At 37.4% G+C, this 19010-nt stretch overlaps 1 protein-coding gene across 1 annotated transcript in view; it reads left to right on the plus strand.

Annotated features, from left to right (window-relative positions):
* GIPC2 (GIPC PDZ domain containing family member 2) overlaps nt 1–19010 on the plus strand; it is a 99583-nt gene that overhangs the window by 16443 nt on the left and 64130 nt on the right. Inside the window, exon 2 of the mRNA XM_005678198.3 lies at nt 12084–12269. Coding sequence (XP_005678255.2) covers nt 12084–12269 — 186 coding nt within the window. The remainder of the gene's footprint in view (nt 1–12083; nt 12270–19010) is intronic.

Genomic DNA, 19010 nt, shown 5'->3' on the forward strand with positions numbered 1-19010 from the left:
TCTCTTCTTGGCGCTCTCTACCCCTGGGGTGGGAGGTGGCTCAAAATTGAGCAACCCAAGCCTAGAAGAATCTTCACACACTCTCCCTTGAGTCTCACCGGCCCTACCCATGGGTGAGGTTTTCTGCGCATCTCAAGCCTTCTAATGACTAAGGGTCTAGGGTGGTCAGTAAGTTGCCTCCACTCCCTCACCCCAGCCGTTAGTCACCTCTCATCGAGGGAGCCCCATAGTACATTTTCCTTTGTCTCCTCTTGCCCTGTCACTCTGCAGTATATTTTTCTAATGTCTTTCAGGTGTCCTAGTTTAGAATAAAAATCAATTGCGATCTTTCTCTCTCTCAAGATGTTTACAGTTTCTTGCATGGCCCATTTTCTTCATAAAGCGCTCTTCTCTTTCTGTCAGGATCACATCCCCTCATCACTCTGTTTTGACCCCTGGTGGCTCCCCATGCTTGCTTTCCATTTTTCCATGATTTATTTGGATGGGTTTTTGTTTTGTTTTTGTTTGGCCATGCTGCAGGGCTTGTGGTCTTTTATTTTAGTCCCCTGACCAGCAATTGAACCTGGGCCCTCAGCAGTGAACATACAGAGTCCTAACCACTGGACTGCCAGGGAATTAATTCCCTTGGGTGGTTTTGAAATATCACATACCTCATAGATATTTCATTATAAGTGTTACAAGTCTGCTTCCTGGTTAATATGAATGTAGTAATACATGAGCATTTTGCCAAACAAATTTCAAAATTTTGTTTAAGGACCCATTGGGGATCAAATAGCTATTTAAAAAAAAATAGTTCATGTTTGTATATTTAGTAAACTGGAAAGTTAGTCATAGGTCTCTTTACTAATAATTATAATTTAATGTCTCACAAACTGCTACATTCGTGGATGTAAAACATCTCGTTATAGTTTCTCCTTCCCTTTTGAGGTTCTCTTGCATCTTAAGTGTCAAACAAGAGGAAACTTTTAAGAGGATAAGTGGTTTAGAAACCTGGAAAATTTGAGACAGCGCCTGACATGGGGAATATTGGTGATTTATGATGCCTTTCAAATTGGCATGTAACCTTGCAGCATTATTATACTAGGCTAAAGCTCAGATATCTCCTCTGACCTGAAGCATATTGTGGAAGAGGATGGATATATATGGCTACCCATGTTTGGTTTATCTTACTCATTGCGTTAGTGTCTATGTAATATCCACAAAGGCAAGACTAAAACCTATCGCTGTTCTTTTACCTTTTCATATGTTTCAAGAATTGGTTTGAGATTTTTACTTTCTTTGATAACATAGTTGCTTTGATTAGATTTCATTAACAAAGGAAAATGTTCTTTTGGTTACTCTGGGAAGTCATTTCATAGATTAAAACATGTGACTTGATTTTCCTTTTCTGGGGGGTAGGGAATAAAATTATTTTTGTCACATTATTTTGTCCATTAAAAAGAAATGGGGAAAAACAGTGATTGTACCAGGGAAAGAACGGTACAAAGGATGAATCACCTTTTATTTAAGACGCCACTGCTGACCCAGGACAGCTAATTTAGAAGTGAATCATTTATAGAAAGTTCTACATAGTTCGAGGCAGGGCTTTGTACAATATCCTTATGAAGGTCTAAAATAGAGCATACAGTATCAGGTTTCTAAATATCTGTCTTGTTGCCAATTTTATATCTTTGAGAAACTGAAACTTTTTTCTAGATGACTGTAGCCATTGTCAAGGTGAAGGCAAAGGTATTGTATTTATAAAATGATATATATTAAAAAAACAAATCTTTAGAAATTTATTACATGTGTTATATTGGGAAAATAACAGATCTTAAATATCTATTTAATTCTATTCATTTCCTTGGGTTATGGTCAGTTTTAAAATTAACTGGAAGAAATAATTTAAAATGACATGTTAAGTCAAACAATGTATTAATATTAAAAAAAATTATTTGTCTGTGTTGGGTCTTAGTTGTAGCATGCAAAATCTTTGGTTGCAGCCTTCAGAATCTCAGTTCCCTGACCAGGAACTGAACCTGGGCCCCCTGCACTGGAAGAGTGGAGTCTTGGCCACTGGACCACCAGGGAATTCCCTGTATTAGTATTTTGGTATAAATCAAATATATTAGGTGGTTAATATCAATATTTTGATTGATATTTTATTTTTTAATACATTTGATTTTTAAAGTCCGATTACAAAAGCTCCTTTTTGTAAGCCACCTTAACTCATTTAAAAAAAAAATTAAAAACTATATTTATTTATTTGGCTGCACCAGGTCTTAGTTGCAGCATGTAGGATCTGATTCCTTGACCAGGGATCTAACCCCAAGCCCCCTGCATTGGGAGCATGGAGTTTTAGCCACTGGACCATCAGGGAAGTTCCTTAACTCTTTTAAAGAAGTGGGTGGTTTATTAAATAAACAGTGTATTTGGCTCCATATAGAGCAAAAACTTTTTAGTCTCTGCCTTCTAGGAGTTTTAGGTTTAAAGTTGAATTTATATTTACATCACAGCTATGATATCATGGCTTAGAAAAAGCACAAAAGTCTGAATTCCAGTTTTGACTCTGTCATTCACTAGCTATGTGGCCTTAGATAAATCATGTAAGGGGTGTTGAGCTTTTTTTTCCTTCTGCATAGGGCATAGTGATGCCTGCACTCATGACCTGATGCACTGAGCTAATGGATTAGCTGAGCTAATGCTTTAGGAAGTGATTGGTAACTTGGATCTCTTTGTGCAGATATTAGGTATGAGAGAGGCAATATTGTAGGGGAAAGAGCTTAGGGTTGGATAACCAGGGCTGAAGTTACATGTGCACCAAATACTACTTAATCACAAACTGTTTTTATCTCTCTAAATATTTATGTTCTCATCTGTAAAAAATGGGTGTAGTAATGCCTCTCACATAGAATTGTCATAGGGTTAAATGAAGTAGTATGTGGAAATGCCTGGTACATAAAAGTGATCAATTACTGTTTCTGAGATCTTAATTTTTATTTACTTTGTTCTTCTAGACCTTTATCTTCCCAGTTCTTTCACTTTTACAGTGGTCTAACTAGAGCTGGGAGCCAGTCTCCAAACTGTGTAGAGCTCAGAGGGATGGGCAGGTGTCCCAGTCATGAATATCACTGAAGAATTGTTTGAGTTCTAGAAATTCCTTGATACAACACATCTACCAAATATTTTGGGGAATCGTGTAGAATAAGACACTCAGTTTTTGGAAAGAGTTTTCAGTAATATAATTCTGCCACTCTGGCTTGGCTATAGTTTCTTTTGTTCAAGCACTCAGGATAAGTGGGTTATCTTTTTTACTCAATAGTTATTCTTAGTTTCAGGTTGCTTTTAAGTGAAAGTGAAGTCACTCAGTCATGTCCCACTCTTTGCGACCCCATGGACTGCAGCCTACCAAGCTCCTCTGTCCATCGGATTTTCCAGGCAGGTTGTTTTTAATTCCTGCTATTTTAAAGGCAATTGACTAGATGGAAATACATAGTATTTCTTTTTTCTCTTTTTGAGGAAAAGTCTGTGAGGTTTAGATAATAGCCTAAATAGTTCTATCCAAGAATAGCCCAGATAGAACCTTAGTCATTAACAAAGAAAACATAATCCAAGTGGTTTTCTTGTGTACAAAGATGGTGGTATTAACTCTGGATGAAAGTATGGTTAATTACTAGGTTTAGTGTTATTATGTACTTTCTCATCTTTATTTTCTGTAACGACATTGGCTGATATTTCTATAGTGCTTATTTTAGAAAAATATAAAGAGTTAGCAAGGTTCTTGGTAGATTGAGATGTAGGAAAGTAGTTGTATTAAAGTATTTGGTAACACTGTTATTTTAGATAATCACAGGAGGTAACTGTTTTAGTTTGCTTATGTTTAAAATCACATTCCCGAATACTGTAATGCGAGCCATATAAGCCCATAATTTCTTCCAGAGATTTTGGAACATGTGGAATCTTGGGCCAACTCAGTTCCTGTTTAAGGAAGGCATTAAACAAAAAGTTGGAAATGGACTTCCTGGAGTTTTGAAAATGAATCTGATATGTTTTTGGAGAGATTTGTGATCTGTTTGTGGGCCAGAATATCTTTTGAAACACTAATGGCAAATGATTTATTTAAATGTATTCACAAGGCATACTTATGGAATATATAATGGTACCACCAGAGAAAAAGTAATATTATTTTATATTAATGGCTCTATACAATAGTTCAGACTCTTATCATCCTAGCCATATTGAGATTCTAGGGTGAATAATCATAACCATGTGATAAGAACTGAAAAATAGCAATTGAAATATAAAAGCACGCTAAAAAATGGTCATAAGTTACACTCAACAAAAAAAGTTAAAGGATACTGTAATTTATGGGAGAAAATGAAATCCATCCTGGTTATGACATTAAAAAGGAGCAAATCTAATTTTCAGGAAAAATAATGCAATTTAAGAAGCTGTCAAGCGTAGGTGTAAATATTATTCAAGGAGCACCTTTATTCCAGGGATAATACTAATAATAACCTTTAGCGATTTTTAGTTTAAAAAGCACTTTTATGTATACTCTCTTACTGAATTTTAGTAATAGCTGTGTGATGTAGACCAAGCTTTACTAATGCCAGGATGTCCATGAAGACCAAGAAGGTCAAATGACTGAACTCGTGAGAGTACAGAATTGGGACTAGACGTGGGTCTTTTACCCCTTAACCCACTGTTTCCTGCTTTTGTTTACTTCTATTTTTTTCTTTCTTTTTCATAACCATTCCAAGTATAACATAGCTCCTTTCTAGATAGCTGTTTTGCTGATATTGGAGTAAGGGGAAGGCTTTACTTTGTGCCTGAAACTTTTGAGAGGATATGAAATTATAGGATAAGAATGCATAACACTTCAATGCCTAGCATTTCATTGCATAACACTTCAATTCATAGCAATTACGTAACACTTCAATGCATAACACTTCTATGCATTAAAGGAAACACAATTCACCATAGACCTCAGAGTTGCCTCTTTTTTTTTTTAAGGATAAAATGAGATAAGTAGAAAGAACTTTTAAACTGTGAATTATAAGGAGTTCCTGATAGTCTAGTGGTTAGGATTCTGTGCTTTCAGTGCCTAGGCCCAGGTTCAGTCCCTGGTTGGGAAACTGAGACCCTACAAGTGGTGTGGTGAGGCCAAAAACAAAACAAAAAAGCCCCCTGTGAGTTATGAAGACACAAAGGATAATAATTCTATCAGTTAGAAATCTGTTAGCCCAGAATTGGTTGGTGAAATTTTTGGCTCCTGGGATAGGACTGTGTATCAGATAGGATTTTTTCAGCTACCAGTAGCACAGAGCTAGTTGAACTGCCTAAGACAACTTGTTTTTCTTAAAAGAAGTGCTGTGGTTGCCAGAGCTGATTATCAGAGCAACTCACCACTGTCAAGGACCTAGGTTCACTCCAAATCTTTGCCTTTCTTGGTGTTGATCTCTTCCTCAGTTAGTAGGAAGGTGATGGTGGAAGTTCCTAGATCGCATACAGGTAAGGGTACCTACAGGGGCAGAGGGGATGGTTGTCTTACTGTGTTTGCTTCTTAGGAATGAAAAGATACTTCTCTGAAGCTTCCTGGACTTCCTCCCATGTCCTGTTGGCCAGGATTGGGCCACATGCTTACTCCTATGTCACCGCTTTACTAGTTTGAGCCTTATGTCTGTAACGGAGGAGGTAAATTTTCCTCCAAAACACATAGAAGGTATAAAAGTGAAGTCACTCAGTCATGTCCAAGTCTTTGCAACCCATGGACTACAACCCACCAGGCTCCTCTGTCCATGGGATTTTCCAGGCAAGGATACTGGAGTGCTTTGCCATTTCCTTCTCCAGGGGATCAGCCGGGTCTCCTGCACCACAGGCAGATTCTTTCCTGACTGAGCTACCAGGGAAGCACTTCATACCTGCTATCTGAATATTACCTTGGGAGGGGAAGGGGGTGACAGCTTCCAGTGTCCATTGCTGAATGTCTTCAGGTGAGATGGGGTCTAGAGGCTCTACCCTTCTGCATGTGTCAGCTTTGTCCCCAGGGTCAGTCTTCTAACGTTGAAGTGACAGCTGCAGTTAGTCACATCAGAGCGGGAGAGATACCTTTTTAGGCGCTTCTGTGGAAAAGAAGATTCCTTCCCCAGAAATCTTAACAAGTCCTTTCTTGAATCTTTTAAAAATAATTTTATTTGTTTGGCTGCCCTGAGTCTTAGTTTCGACATATAGGATCTTCTATCTTCAGTTGCAGCATGTGAGATCTAGTTCTGTGACCAGGCATCAAACCCGGGCAGCCTGCCTTGGGAGTATAGAGTCTTAGCTACTGGACCACCAGGAAAGTCCCTCTTCTTTGTACCTAACTGGCCTAAGTTGGATTATGAATTAGTCATTAACTGATTTAAACCTAATCATGATTCATTTCTGATGGAACCGAGGATGGGGTCACTCGTCCCCAAGTCATCATATGGCTTAAAGTGGGGAATGAAACTTGAGGGGGCAGGGGAACGGGTACTGTAGATATTGATGTCCAGCACAATAACAATTTAAGCTCTCCATCTGGCCCCAAAGGGCCGTGGCTTTCTTCTTGCCTTAAGCTGTCTCTGCTATAAATCAGTGACAGGCATGCAGTAAGACAAATATGACAATAAGATGAGTTCCTACGTGCCAAAAGTTTACAGAGCAGCACGTGGTAAGTTCCACAAGAAATATATAAAATTTGATAGGTGTATAGAAGATGAAGTAATAGCATTAGCTTAGGGTGTTGTTAGAAAATGTTGTTTAGCTAGACTTTATTGGATGGGGAAGATTTTGATAAATATAGACTAGATTTAGCAGTCGAGTTTCAGCCATGGTATTTTTGGCCAGGGGAACAATGTGTATAGATATATGGAGATGGGAAAAATACAAAGTATAAAATTATTAAAGACAAAAAAAATTGTTAAAGACATGGGATTCTAGAACAAAGCTGCTCAATGGTAGCTGCTAGCCAAGTATAGATATTGAGTACTTTAAATGTGGCTAGTCCAAATTAGGGATTTCCCTGGTGGCTCAGGGGGCTTCCCTGGTGGCTCAGATGGTAAAGAATCTGACTGTGATGCAAGAGACCCAGGTTTGATCCTTGGGTCAGGAAGATCCCCTGGAGAAGGAAATTGCAACCCATTCCAGTATTCTTGCCTGGAGAATTCTATGGACAGAGGAGCCTGCTGAGCCCCAGTCTGTGGGGTCATAAAGAGTCAGACACAAAAGGGTAAACATACATCAGATCTTAAAAACTTATTAAAAATGTAAACTCTCAATTTCATTTTAAAAATAAATGATTAGATGTTGAAATGATATTTTGGATATATGGGGTTATATGAGGAAATTAGATTAGTTTCACCTATGTCTTTTGTTGATGTGATTTTTTTTTAGAAAATTTAAAATTATGGCATTTGTGTTACATTTCTATTGGGTAGTACTGCTTTAGAAAGTGAAATAGTCATAAGTACTCCATCAAGCTTATGAAAATTGGCAATGGTGTTGATAAAACACCAAATATAGATACCCCAGAAGATGTTAAGGATTTCATTTTACAATAAAAATCATCAGAAAGGTATTTCTAATGGTTGGATAATTTTCCTTATAAAATAAACCTTACTCTGAGTTTACTTTCCTTTGATTTAATTTGTTCACCAGAGAGTATAAGAAATGATAAGTACCACGTTGTCCTGACTTTTATCTACTATATCTCTGGAAGTGAGTATTTCTTAGAGGAGCATTGATTCTATAACTGCTTCAGTGTTTCTTTTCTTGTATTTTTTTTCTCCTTTCTTTTGACATCAAACATTATAGTGCTAATTGGATAAAGTCATAATTTTCTCATCCACAAAATGAGGTTAATAAAACTTAGTACACAGGTTGGTTTTATTAAATGAAGTAAATGAATGTGTAGAAAATGCCATTAGGATGTCAACTGAGCAGGGCACTGTGTTAAGCTTCATAGGAGAGAGAAAGATGACTAAGGTCTCATCTCTGAGTCAGGGTGACAAATACATGTTACACCAATTGGACTTGAAGGGAAGGTGACTCAGACATTCAAATGAGGTGCTAGATTTAAATGATGTGAGAGAAGTAGAAAGAGTGATTCCACCCAGGCAGTCACATCCCTGCAAAGTCTCAATAGACAAGAGCCTGGGGATAGGGTGGGTGCATGGGTGGCAGGCTTTTTAGATTTTGGATTGAAGGAAATGTCTGAATGGAGATAGGAAAGTTCACAATATGTATGAGATTCCTTTTTTTTTTTTTTTAATCTCTAAGACTCTTAATATATTGTAACTGGATTATGTTGCCCCACTGTATGTCAGTGGATCATTGCCTAGCCTGCGAGTTTCTTGTGTACGAGGGCTGGTCCTAGTCATCTTTGTACATCTAGTATGCACTGCAGAACTTGGCAAAAAGCACCTGTCCAATAGAGGATTGTGAGTAGATGAATGAGCATGAACTTTCCAGCATTTAGAGAGTCATATATCACTTTCTTACTTTTCAGTTCAAAATACAGTAACTATGAGGAGTCTTTGAATCTCTAGACCTTTATGACATATTAGATGTATTCACTGATAGTTGTGCATTGACAGCATGTGAGTGATAGGGTTTTTTCTTTCCTTGAGGGACTAATCTAAAGCCACAGAGTTTCAGTTACCTGCTGCTACAGAGGGCTCTTCCTCTACCTCACAGGGACCATGACATTTCTGCTGATTTTCAATACAACCTTCTGTGGAACTCCATTCCATGGCTTTACTCCTTCCAGGAAAAAACCCTGATGCCTTGGCTGCCAACTGCTGGCTGCCCAGAGTGGAACATTATTCTGTCTTGGAGGAAGCATAATGGGGAAGGGTTATACCTAACAGGAAATCTAGTATTTGCTTTGCAGTGAAGTACGTGAAAAAATGGAAAGAAAGGATGCAGCTTAGCAACTAGATGTTCACTTTGTGTGGGATTTCCTTTTGGGGGCTTCTTCCCCTACCCTATTTTATCATCGTTATGTTTTAATGTTTTATTTCCTGTCTACTCAGTAAGTTGCTTTATTAGTGGTGGTTGGATCTGCTATGAACACCATTTAACGATTCACTGGAAAAAGAACAAGGAGAAAACTTTTCTACTCACTTTCCATCATTTTGAGAAAGGAAGTGAGAAAAGCTGTTTTCTATGCATAGTACTTCTCCTTTTCATCCATTAATAATCATTTTTGTTAGTGGACTAATGAATACTACTGACTTCACAATTGGAGTAAGAAATAGGGGCCATTATTATCCTAAATGACTTCTCGTCACTCTCCATCTTGAATAATAAAAATTTAACACCAGCAGATATTTGCAAAGAGTAACTACAAAGCCAAATGTATTATGTCCTCACTGGGACACAAAGGGTTATATTAAAGGCTCAGCAGTTATTAGCACAGCTCACCAAAGACCTGGGTGAGAAAAGGAAAGGGCAAGGGCAGCAATTCTTGCTTGCAGGCACTGATCCTTTGTACCCTGTGGCCTCTTCCTTGTCCTTATCACTAGCTTCCTTCATGTACCTCTGGGATTTAATCAGGTCTTTGATGAACTTGCTGGAACTCTAACTGTAGAGCAGGGAGAGCTGTTCCAATTCAGACATATTTTAATAGGGCTTAAAAAGCCATTTAACAGGTAGTAATTGCACAGTTTTTGAGCTCCCAGAGGTTTATGGGTATTTATGGTTTAAAGCTCAAGCAGGGAAATCAGAAATGGTGTGAAACTCGGAGAGGTAGAGAGAGGGTTGGAAGTTGAGAGTTGAGGCAAGGCTCAGGAATGGCAATATCTATGGCAAGTATTACTTGATAACAAAAGGTACAATTTTTCACTTAATCATTTTGGTATAAAAAAGCTGCATTAAAATGTCCTTGGTACTCAAAAGATACTCAGTAAATATTTATTGAACTTAATCTTTAAACCAATGGCATGCTTTTTAAATTTTTAAAAAATATGTATTTATTTATTTGGCTGCACCAAGTCTTAGTTGCATCACACAGGATCTTTGACCTTTGTTACATGTGAGGGATCTTTAGTTGTGGTGTTCAAACTCTAAGCTGTAGCATATGGGTAGTTCCCTGACCAGGGATCGAACCTGTGACCCCTGCATTGGGATCACAGTCTTAGACACTGGACCATGAGGCAAGTCCCCAGTGGCATATTCTTAACCCTCCTTCTCTTCCATTTTGTAGTTGGGCCTTAAAAATTACTGAAATTATGGTTGGCAAGCTTGAGTAGCATTGTAGATTTTAGCAAAATAAATTGTATTTTTGAAGGAAAATGAAGTCAAACAAAGATTTGGTAAATATAAGAAGTCCCTTTACAACCTCCACACAGCTTCTACCATCCTGTGTATCTAAGTTGCATTAGCCTCTCCAGCCCTCAGTTCCTCCATTTTTAGAGCCAAGGGATTAGACTAGTCTTCAAGGTCCATTTTAGACATGTTTTAAACAATTAAAAAAAAAATGACTTCATTCACCATTTACTTTTCTCAAGCACAAAAATACAAGATCAATAAAATTTTCCTTATTTAAAAAAAAAACATGAGTTTTCCAAAATAGTATTGCCTCTATTTTCGCTGTGTTATGCATATCATGACCTTTGGAAACATGGCCTTTGATGTCAGCATTGTAAATAACAGGTAACAAAGCAATGTAAACCTCTTTGAAGTTGGTGAGAACTGATCTTGAATCCTGGCTCTGACAAGTACTATCTTTGTGACCTTAGGCAAATAACTTACTCTCACCAAGGCTCAATTTCCTTATTGGTAATACGAAGATGATAATGTATTTAGAAAGCTGTTGCAAGGATTAAATATAATAATGGATATAAATTGCTCAGCACAGAGCCTGGCCCTCAGGAAACATGCAATTCATACTACCTAATGTTAATGATGTCCATGTGTAGAGCCTTCTCTTGTGTTGTTGGAAGAGGGTGTTTGCTATGACCAGTGCATTTTCTTGGCAAAACTCTACTAGCATTTGCCCTGCTTCATTCCGCATCCCAAGGCCAAATTTGCCTGTTACTCCAGGTGTTTCTTGACTTCCTACTTTTGCATTCCAGTCCCCTATAATGAAAAGGACATCTTTTTTGGGTGTTAGTTCTAAAAGGTCTTGTAGGTCTTCATAGAACTGTTCAACTTCAGCTTCTTCAGCATTACTGGTAGGGGCATAGACTTGGATTACTGTGATATTGAATGGTTTGCCTTGGAAACGAACACAGATCATTCTGTTGTTTTTGAGATTGCATTCAAGTACTGCATTTCGGACTCTTCTGTTGACCATGATGGCTACTCCATTTCTTCTGAGGGATTCCTGCCCGCAGTAGTAGATATAATGGTCATCTGAGTTAAATTCATCCATTCCAGTCCATTTTAGTTTGCTGATTCCTAGAATGTCGACGTTCACTCTTGCCATCTCCTGTTTGACCACTTCCAATTTGCCTTGACTCATGGACCTGACATTCCAGGTTCCTATGCAATATTGCTCTTTACAGCATTGGACCTTGCTTCTATCACCAGTCACATCCACAGCTGGGTATTGCTTTTGCTTTGGCTCCATCCCTTCATTCTTTCTGGAGTTATTTCTCCACTGATCTCCAGTAGCATATTGGGCACCTACTGACCTGGGGATTTCCTCTTTCAGTATCCTATCATTTTGCCTTTTCATACTGTTCATGGGGTTCTCAAGGCAAGAATACTGAAGTGGTTTGCCATTCCCTTCTCCAGTGGACCACATTGTGTCAGACCTCTCCACCATGCCCGCCCGTCTTGGGTGGGCCCACAGGGCATGGCTTAGTTTCATTGAGTTAGACAAGGCTGTGGTCCTAGTGTGATTAGATTGACTAGTTTTCTGTGATTATGGTTTCAGTGTGTCTGCCCTCTTGAAACACCTACCTCTTGCAACACCTACCGACTGAACTGAACTGAATGTTAATGATATAACTGCTGGCATCGTAAATTGAAGACTATTTCACTGACATTGTAGATTGAAGTATTAATTGAGTAAACTAATGATCAGAATGTTTTCCTGATGGAAACTGACTTAAAATATTTCTTTCTCTTTGCAGATCTTATATTGCACTTTAAACACACCTAAAGTTGACATGGGAAAACTCTTGGGAGCACAAATAGGTCTTGAAGATTTCATATTTGCCCACATAAAAGGGATCAAAAAAGAAGTGAATGTGTATAAATCTGAGGATTCACTTGGTCTCACTATTACAGATAATGGTACTGGCTACGCTTTTATAAAGGTAAGTATTTAAACAAAACAAAACAAAAACAACTGTGTGACTTATCTGAGGGTAACACTTAAGAAAATTTACCAGGTCAAAGAAAGTTTGAAATGATCTTTAGAGTGAGAACTAATTCACTAAGAATGGATGGAGTGATACTGTTTCCTTTCAAAACTGTTTCAAAGACACCATTCTTTTGTTTACCCTTTCCTTGAATTTTTTCCCCTTCAATTTAAACTTCCTCTAGGATTTTGCATATACTGAAGAGGAAAGCCTGGCCCTGGTGCCTACTCATCCATATGGGCTTTTGTACATCTGTAAGCTCATCATCTGGTGACTTCCAGGTTGATTTCCATCGACTTAATGTTATTTCCAAGTGCCTATTTATTTGGCCACCTATTTAAAACAAGGCTGTTTAAAAATTTCTAAACTATGTACAGTTGATTCTTGAACAACACATTTGAACTGTTGGGTTCATCTATATGCAGATTTTGTTCAGTAGGAAATGTTATACTATAACAGTCTAAGGTTGGTTAAATCTGTGGATGTGGAACTATGAATATGGGGAACTGCTGACATGGTGGGATTTTGTGCAGGGACTTTCCATTGAACAAAGGGTCAGCACCCCTAGCCCCTGCATTGTTCAAGGGTCAGCTGTAATTACTTTATCTAAATACAAAGAGCAATATAAAACTGCAAAGGCAAGAAAAGGAAGTTTGAAATGGTATGAAAAACTTTTAAGAACTGAACAGTGGTAAAAAGATTCATCTCTTAAATAACAATTCTATTATTATAATAAGTAGTTTTTTTTTTCTGGGGTTGGGGGAGGCACAGGGCTTGTGAGATCTTAATTCCCCCAAATTGTGAGTCCCTGTAGTGAAAGTTCTGGGTCCTAACCACTGGACTGCCAGGGGATTCCCTGTAATGAGTAATTGTAACACTGACTATTATTGAATGCATCTCAGGCAAGTTGCATACATTTTCTCATTTAATGCTTACAACAATTCTATTCAATACCATGTTTCCTTTTTAATTACTTAAAAAATATTTGGCTGCTCTGGTTATTAGTCACAGCATGTGGGATCTAGTTCCTTGAGGAGATCTAACCTGGGGCCCCTGCTTTGGGAGCATGGAGTCAGCCCCTGGACCACCAGGGAAGTCTCTTTATTACTTTTTTGTTGAGGTGTAACAGATATAAACCTTTCATGAATGTTCACAGATCTGTGTAAACACCACCCAGAGCAAGGGAAATTTCATTTCTACCACCTAGAAGGCTCCCTTGTTCTCCTTCTCTGTCAATACCCTTCCCCAACAAAGGTAGCCATTAGTTTAACCTCTATCACCATAGTTTTGCTTATTCTTGAACTTCATATAAGTGAAATCACATATTACTTACTCTACTGTTTCTGGTTTTTGCTCAACATGTCTGTGAGGTTCATCAACTTATTATTTTATATTATCAACTTATTATTTTATAGACATAGAAACAGGTTTGGGATGGTTAAGCAGCTTGCCCAAAGTTATGCAGCTAGACAAATTCAGGATTTGAATCCAAGCTATCTGATTCCAGAGCTGGCAGTCCTAACTACTGATCAAAGAATTACTGATGAAGTTTCTTCATACTTTTATTTTGTCCAAACCTTGATTTGCTGTTGCGTCGTCATCGTTCAAAAAAAATAGCCTTAGGGAAATTATCCTCTTAACTGTAAATAGTGCTTTATTTAACTTCCCACTTGATAGAACAGCTATTTTTAGCTCTGCAAAAGATATGACTCTGCTGAAGGTTGAGTGGGTGACCAAATGGAAAATCCGTGAGTTGGGAAAGTCATGTGGGATTATCTGGGGGAAGCTCAGGACATGAGGCACATGGTCCAATGCCTTTCTAATGTCAGCAGGGAAAGGCTTGGAAGTTTTGCAAACACGCATGGATTTTTTAGATCTTGGCCTCTGATGTCCAGAGCTGTGTTTCTATTTTTTTATGCCTCTTCAAACATGTGCCTGCCTCAGAGTACTAGTCACTAGCCCTGTGGAGACAGAGAACATGGTGTCAAAGAGAAAGTGGAGTCTAAGCCAAACCTCTGGCTTATAGCTCAACTTAGAAGAGAAATGAATATCATACTGTGTAAAAGGTTGATGTGATTTTTTAAAAGTTAAGGGGGGATGATTTCAAACTTCTTGAAAGTTGTAATAATACAAAGAACTCACATGATACCCTTTACTCAAAAAAAATTTGCCATTTGCCATATTTGCTTCATTCTCTTTCATGTATATATATATGAACACACTCATATCTGTATGTAAATTTTCCTGAGCCATAGGAATAAGCAGAAAGCACATATATCTCTTAACAACTCAAAAATGTAGTTTCTAAGAACAAAGATATTCTCTTCAATATACCTACAGTATAGCTATAAAATTCAGAAAATCTAATAGCGATACAATACTCTCAAACTAATCTAATGTTCATATTGCAGTTTTGTCAGTTGTCCTAATAATGTATTTTTCCTGGTATAATTCCAATCCAGGATCATGTATTTTATTTAGTTATCATGTCTTTTTAGTGGTCTTTAATCTAGAACAATTCCTCAGCCTTTTATAGGATGTCCCTCAACTTGGACTTTTCTGATGTCTCTTCATGTTGTGAAAGAGGTTATTATGCATTTTTGGCATGAAAATTAAATAAGTGATGTTGTATCCTCAGGGTATTATATCAGAAGGTGCATTTTATTGGCTTGTCTCAATATTCATGATGTTAATTTTTGTCCCTTGTGTACTCAGTGTCTGCCAGTCTTATTCACTGTAAAGTGATGTTTTCCTTTGTAATAATTTTTGGGGAGATACCTTGAGATTATGTCTATATCTTGTTCTCTTATTTGCACCCCACAGATTTAGCATCTATTGATGAGTCTTGCCTGACTCATTTGCAAAATGGTGATTTTTATAATTCCATCAATTCCTATATTTCTTTAAAACATTCTAATAAAGCATGCCACTTATTAATTATTTATTAGCAATATGGTACATGCTTAATTGCTCAGTCATGTCTGACCCTTTGTGACCCATGGAGCTCCTCTGTCCATGGGATTTTTCAGGCAAGAATATTGAAGTGGGTTGTTAATTTAAAAAAAATCACCTATTAGCAATGGAGACATGATTTTTTAAAATTAATTTTTATTGCTGTACAGTTGATTTACGATGTTGTTCTAGTTTCTACTATACAGCAAAATGAATCAGTTATACATACACATTTATCCACTCTTTCTTACATTCTTTTCCCATGTAGGTCATTACAGAATATTGAGTAGAGTTCCCTGCAGATACAGTAGGTCCTTAGTAGATATGTATTTTTTGTAGAGGACACATTTTTTGTATGTATTGTGTGTATAGGACACATGATTTCTCATTCAGTGGGTTCATTACCATCGTTTATTTTGATGCTCAAATTTCCTGAGGTTTGATCTGCAGGAGTCCCACCCAGCCAGCTCCTGTATCCTTTTGACCTGCCTCCCATAATTTTATTGAGTAGTTTCTTCTTTTCTGGTACAACAAGATGTTCTAAACTCATCTTTTATCTTCTTTTCTCCAGACTGGAAATCAGCCATGTCTTCAGGGAACTCTTGTTTGTTTGTTTTCAGTGAGAACTGGTATTTCAAAATCGAGATCTGAATGCTGGTTGCATGCATTCATTGCTACCAGTGTGTCGCTGTTTCTAGATCCTTTCAGGTGCCATATAAGAGGCTCAAAAACATGTATCTTGGAAATTATGAATTCATAATTACGCCTCCAGTTCTAATCCTGCCTCACAGTGTTCTTCCTTGGCTTCCCAACTGAAATATTTACTTTCAAAATTATTGAAATATTTACTCATTTCCTTAGTTCTGTAATATATACAAAATAGTTTCAGAATTGCTATGTATTTGTACTCTGAAAAATAAACCTATTAAGAGTTCAGGATTTGTAGGGACTTCCCTGGTGGTCCAGTGGTTAAGACTGCATGAATTCAATCCTTGGTTGGAGAACTAAGATCCCACATGCCGTGTAGTGTGGCCAAAAGATTAAAAAGATTTTAAGGTTTGTATGTCCTTTTTGTCTTTAAATGCATGTATACAATCAAAGTATTCTCTTCAGGAGTTATGTGGAATAGGTTCTCACTTGCTCTTCCTCCCTTCACCCCATAATTTTTATTCATTTGAAATACTATTGAATCCATTTGCTTTTCTTTGAATTGAGTTTTTCCTCTCACATTGATTTAATTTTCTGAATACATAAAATGATTTCAAAAGTCAAAACTATAATAAAAGTTGTATTCATAGATGTCATTCCTTCCCTGACTCCCATTACTCATTTCCCCCACTCCTTAAAGTAATTTCATTAATTTCTGGCTCACTCTTCCAGTGTGATTTGCCAAGATAAGCAGAAAAAGTGGAATGTTCCAAGAGTTTGCATGTCATCCTTGTTCAGGGGCTATTCTAATCTTCTCTGTATGGTTCCAATTTTAGTGTATGTGCTGCTGAAATGAGCACTTATATGCTTTTAGCAGTGGTTGGAAGTCAAAGTAGGTTGACGTAAGAGGATGTAAGGGGATTCAGACAAGGGTAAGGAGGCAGGAGTCCCTGATTAAGAAGGCAGTGCACTGTGGCCCACAGGACCATGGGCTTTAGAATCAAGCCTGTTTTCACTCATGTTTCCACCATTTATTTACATGCTGGGTGACACCTTAGACAAATCATTGTATGCCTTCTTTCAGATAGGAATATTAGCACCTACTTTATATGATTATTTGGGTATAAACTAATGACACATCTGCAATGTTTGAGAGTACGTATAATTGATAGCTAATATCTTAATAACAGCAAATCATCACATAATTAGGAGATGAGTCTGATGGCAGAGAGTTGTATTTGATAGTACTGCATGGTGCTCACACTAGACGGGTTGGATGAGAGGGGTGGGAGGGAGGTCTAAGAGGGAGGGGTATATGTATACTGACGGCTGATTCATGTTGTATGGCAGAAATCGATACAACATTGTAAAACAATTGTCCTCCAATTAAAAACAAATTGAAAAAAAAAATAGTACTGCATGGTTCTCATAGGTGAGCCTCTTCAGGTGGAGAGACAGCAGACTTACATATTTGTAACTTTTGTACCCAAGTGTTAACATTTCACAGGAAAAAGTGTATAAATAACTTAATCAGAAAAATCAGAGTATATTTACAACCAGCTTTGCAAATTCCTAAAATAGTTTAATACTAGAGTTGGGGTACATTTTCTATAAAGGGTCAGATAGTGAATATTTTAGGCTTCTTTAAAATTTAGGGTCATACAGTCTTTGTTGCAACTACTCAACTTGACATTGTAGCACAAAAAGTTATATACAATGCTTAAACAATAAACATAGATGTCTTCCAGTAAAAGCTCATTTATGGACACTAGAATTCAAATTTTATATAATTTTTGCATGTCATAGATATTATTTTATTTTTTCCTGACCACTAAAAAATGTAAAACCATTTGTAACTCATCGGTTGTATAAAAGCAAGTTGTAGACCATACTTGACCTGTGAACCATTGTTTGCTGATTCCTAGTTTAAGTGAAGAAAATACTTTTAGATTCAAAATAAAGATAAGGGCTTTACCATGCCATTAAGACGTGAAAATCTAATTGGCTTTGAATTAAAGTAACTTATAAATAACCACAGAATGGTCATTTTCAGAATGTCTTCATATAGAAATCTTCATGGTTTGAGGTACTTTTACTTTATTAGAACTAAGTCACGTTTTAACAAGATCCTCTGAGAAATACAGTATTCACTTGTTTCTAACATTTTGATTGTTTAACCATCCAGAACTAATAATTAGTAAGGTTGGACATGTACAAGGTCCAGAGGTGTGGGGGGTTCTGGGATGGGAGCTAGGATCTCTGAGAAGAGGTATGTACAGTGAGAGTATAAGTGGTGAGAAGTGGTGATCTGGGAAAAGAGGCAGCATTGAGATCTGGAGGCCTTGATACAGATGAAGACCAGCTTGTAGAGGCAATAAAAAGTAAAGAAGGAGGGTGGGAGTTGTTAACAAAAGAATCAGAGTTCAAAGATGATAGGTCATTTTTTTCTAGCTTTATCCCATGTAAATTTAAGGTGTACAGTGTGCTGATCTGATACACTTACGTGTTGTAAAATGACTATCAAGGTGATAAGATCTGGGATAACTACAAACTCAAACTCTAATCTTGAGGTCAGAAGACTTTGGATTCTTCATCTGACTTTTCTTTCTTTCTTAACCAGCCATGTGGTCTTAAGATTTGTGTTGATTGGGAGTGTTTTGAGGAAAGAGCATGATGTCTTATAATTATACTACCTCTGTTTGAAACCCAGTTTGCTTGCTTATCAGCTATGCTGCTTTGATTAAGCCGTTTCATTGTTGTTCTTTGAGTTCCTCATTCACTAATGGACTATTAAACATTCCCTCCCAGGCTTATTAGGACTAAATGAAATAACTATGTACAATTTTTATTTGAATGTTTATTATTGTGAACAAGGTTTGAGGACAGTATTTGGAGGGTCAGTAGCAGAGACTCAAAGTTGCTGACCATGAGGGCAAGATCAGCTCAAACAACCTTGAATGAATGCTTGAGACTTTGAGGATGGTAGAGTGCCATCCTAGAGTTCTGATATGTGATGAGAAGATAGAGTTTGGTAATTATATGGGATGAATTGATAGAAGTTAATATAATAATGATCTGAAATATTTGGGAACTTCT

The sequence above is a fragment of the Capra hircus genome, chromosome 3 (genome assembly GCF_001704415.2).
Source record: "Capra hircus breed San Clemente chromosome 3, ASM170441v1, whole genome shotgun sequence".
NCBI lineage: Eukaryota > Metazoa > Chordata > Mammalia > Artiodactyla > Bovidae > Capra > Capra hircus.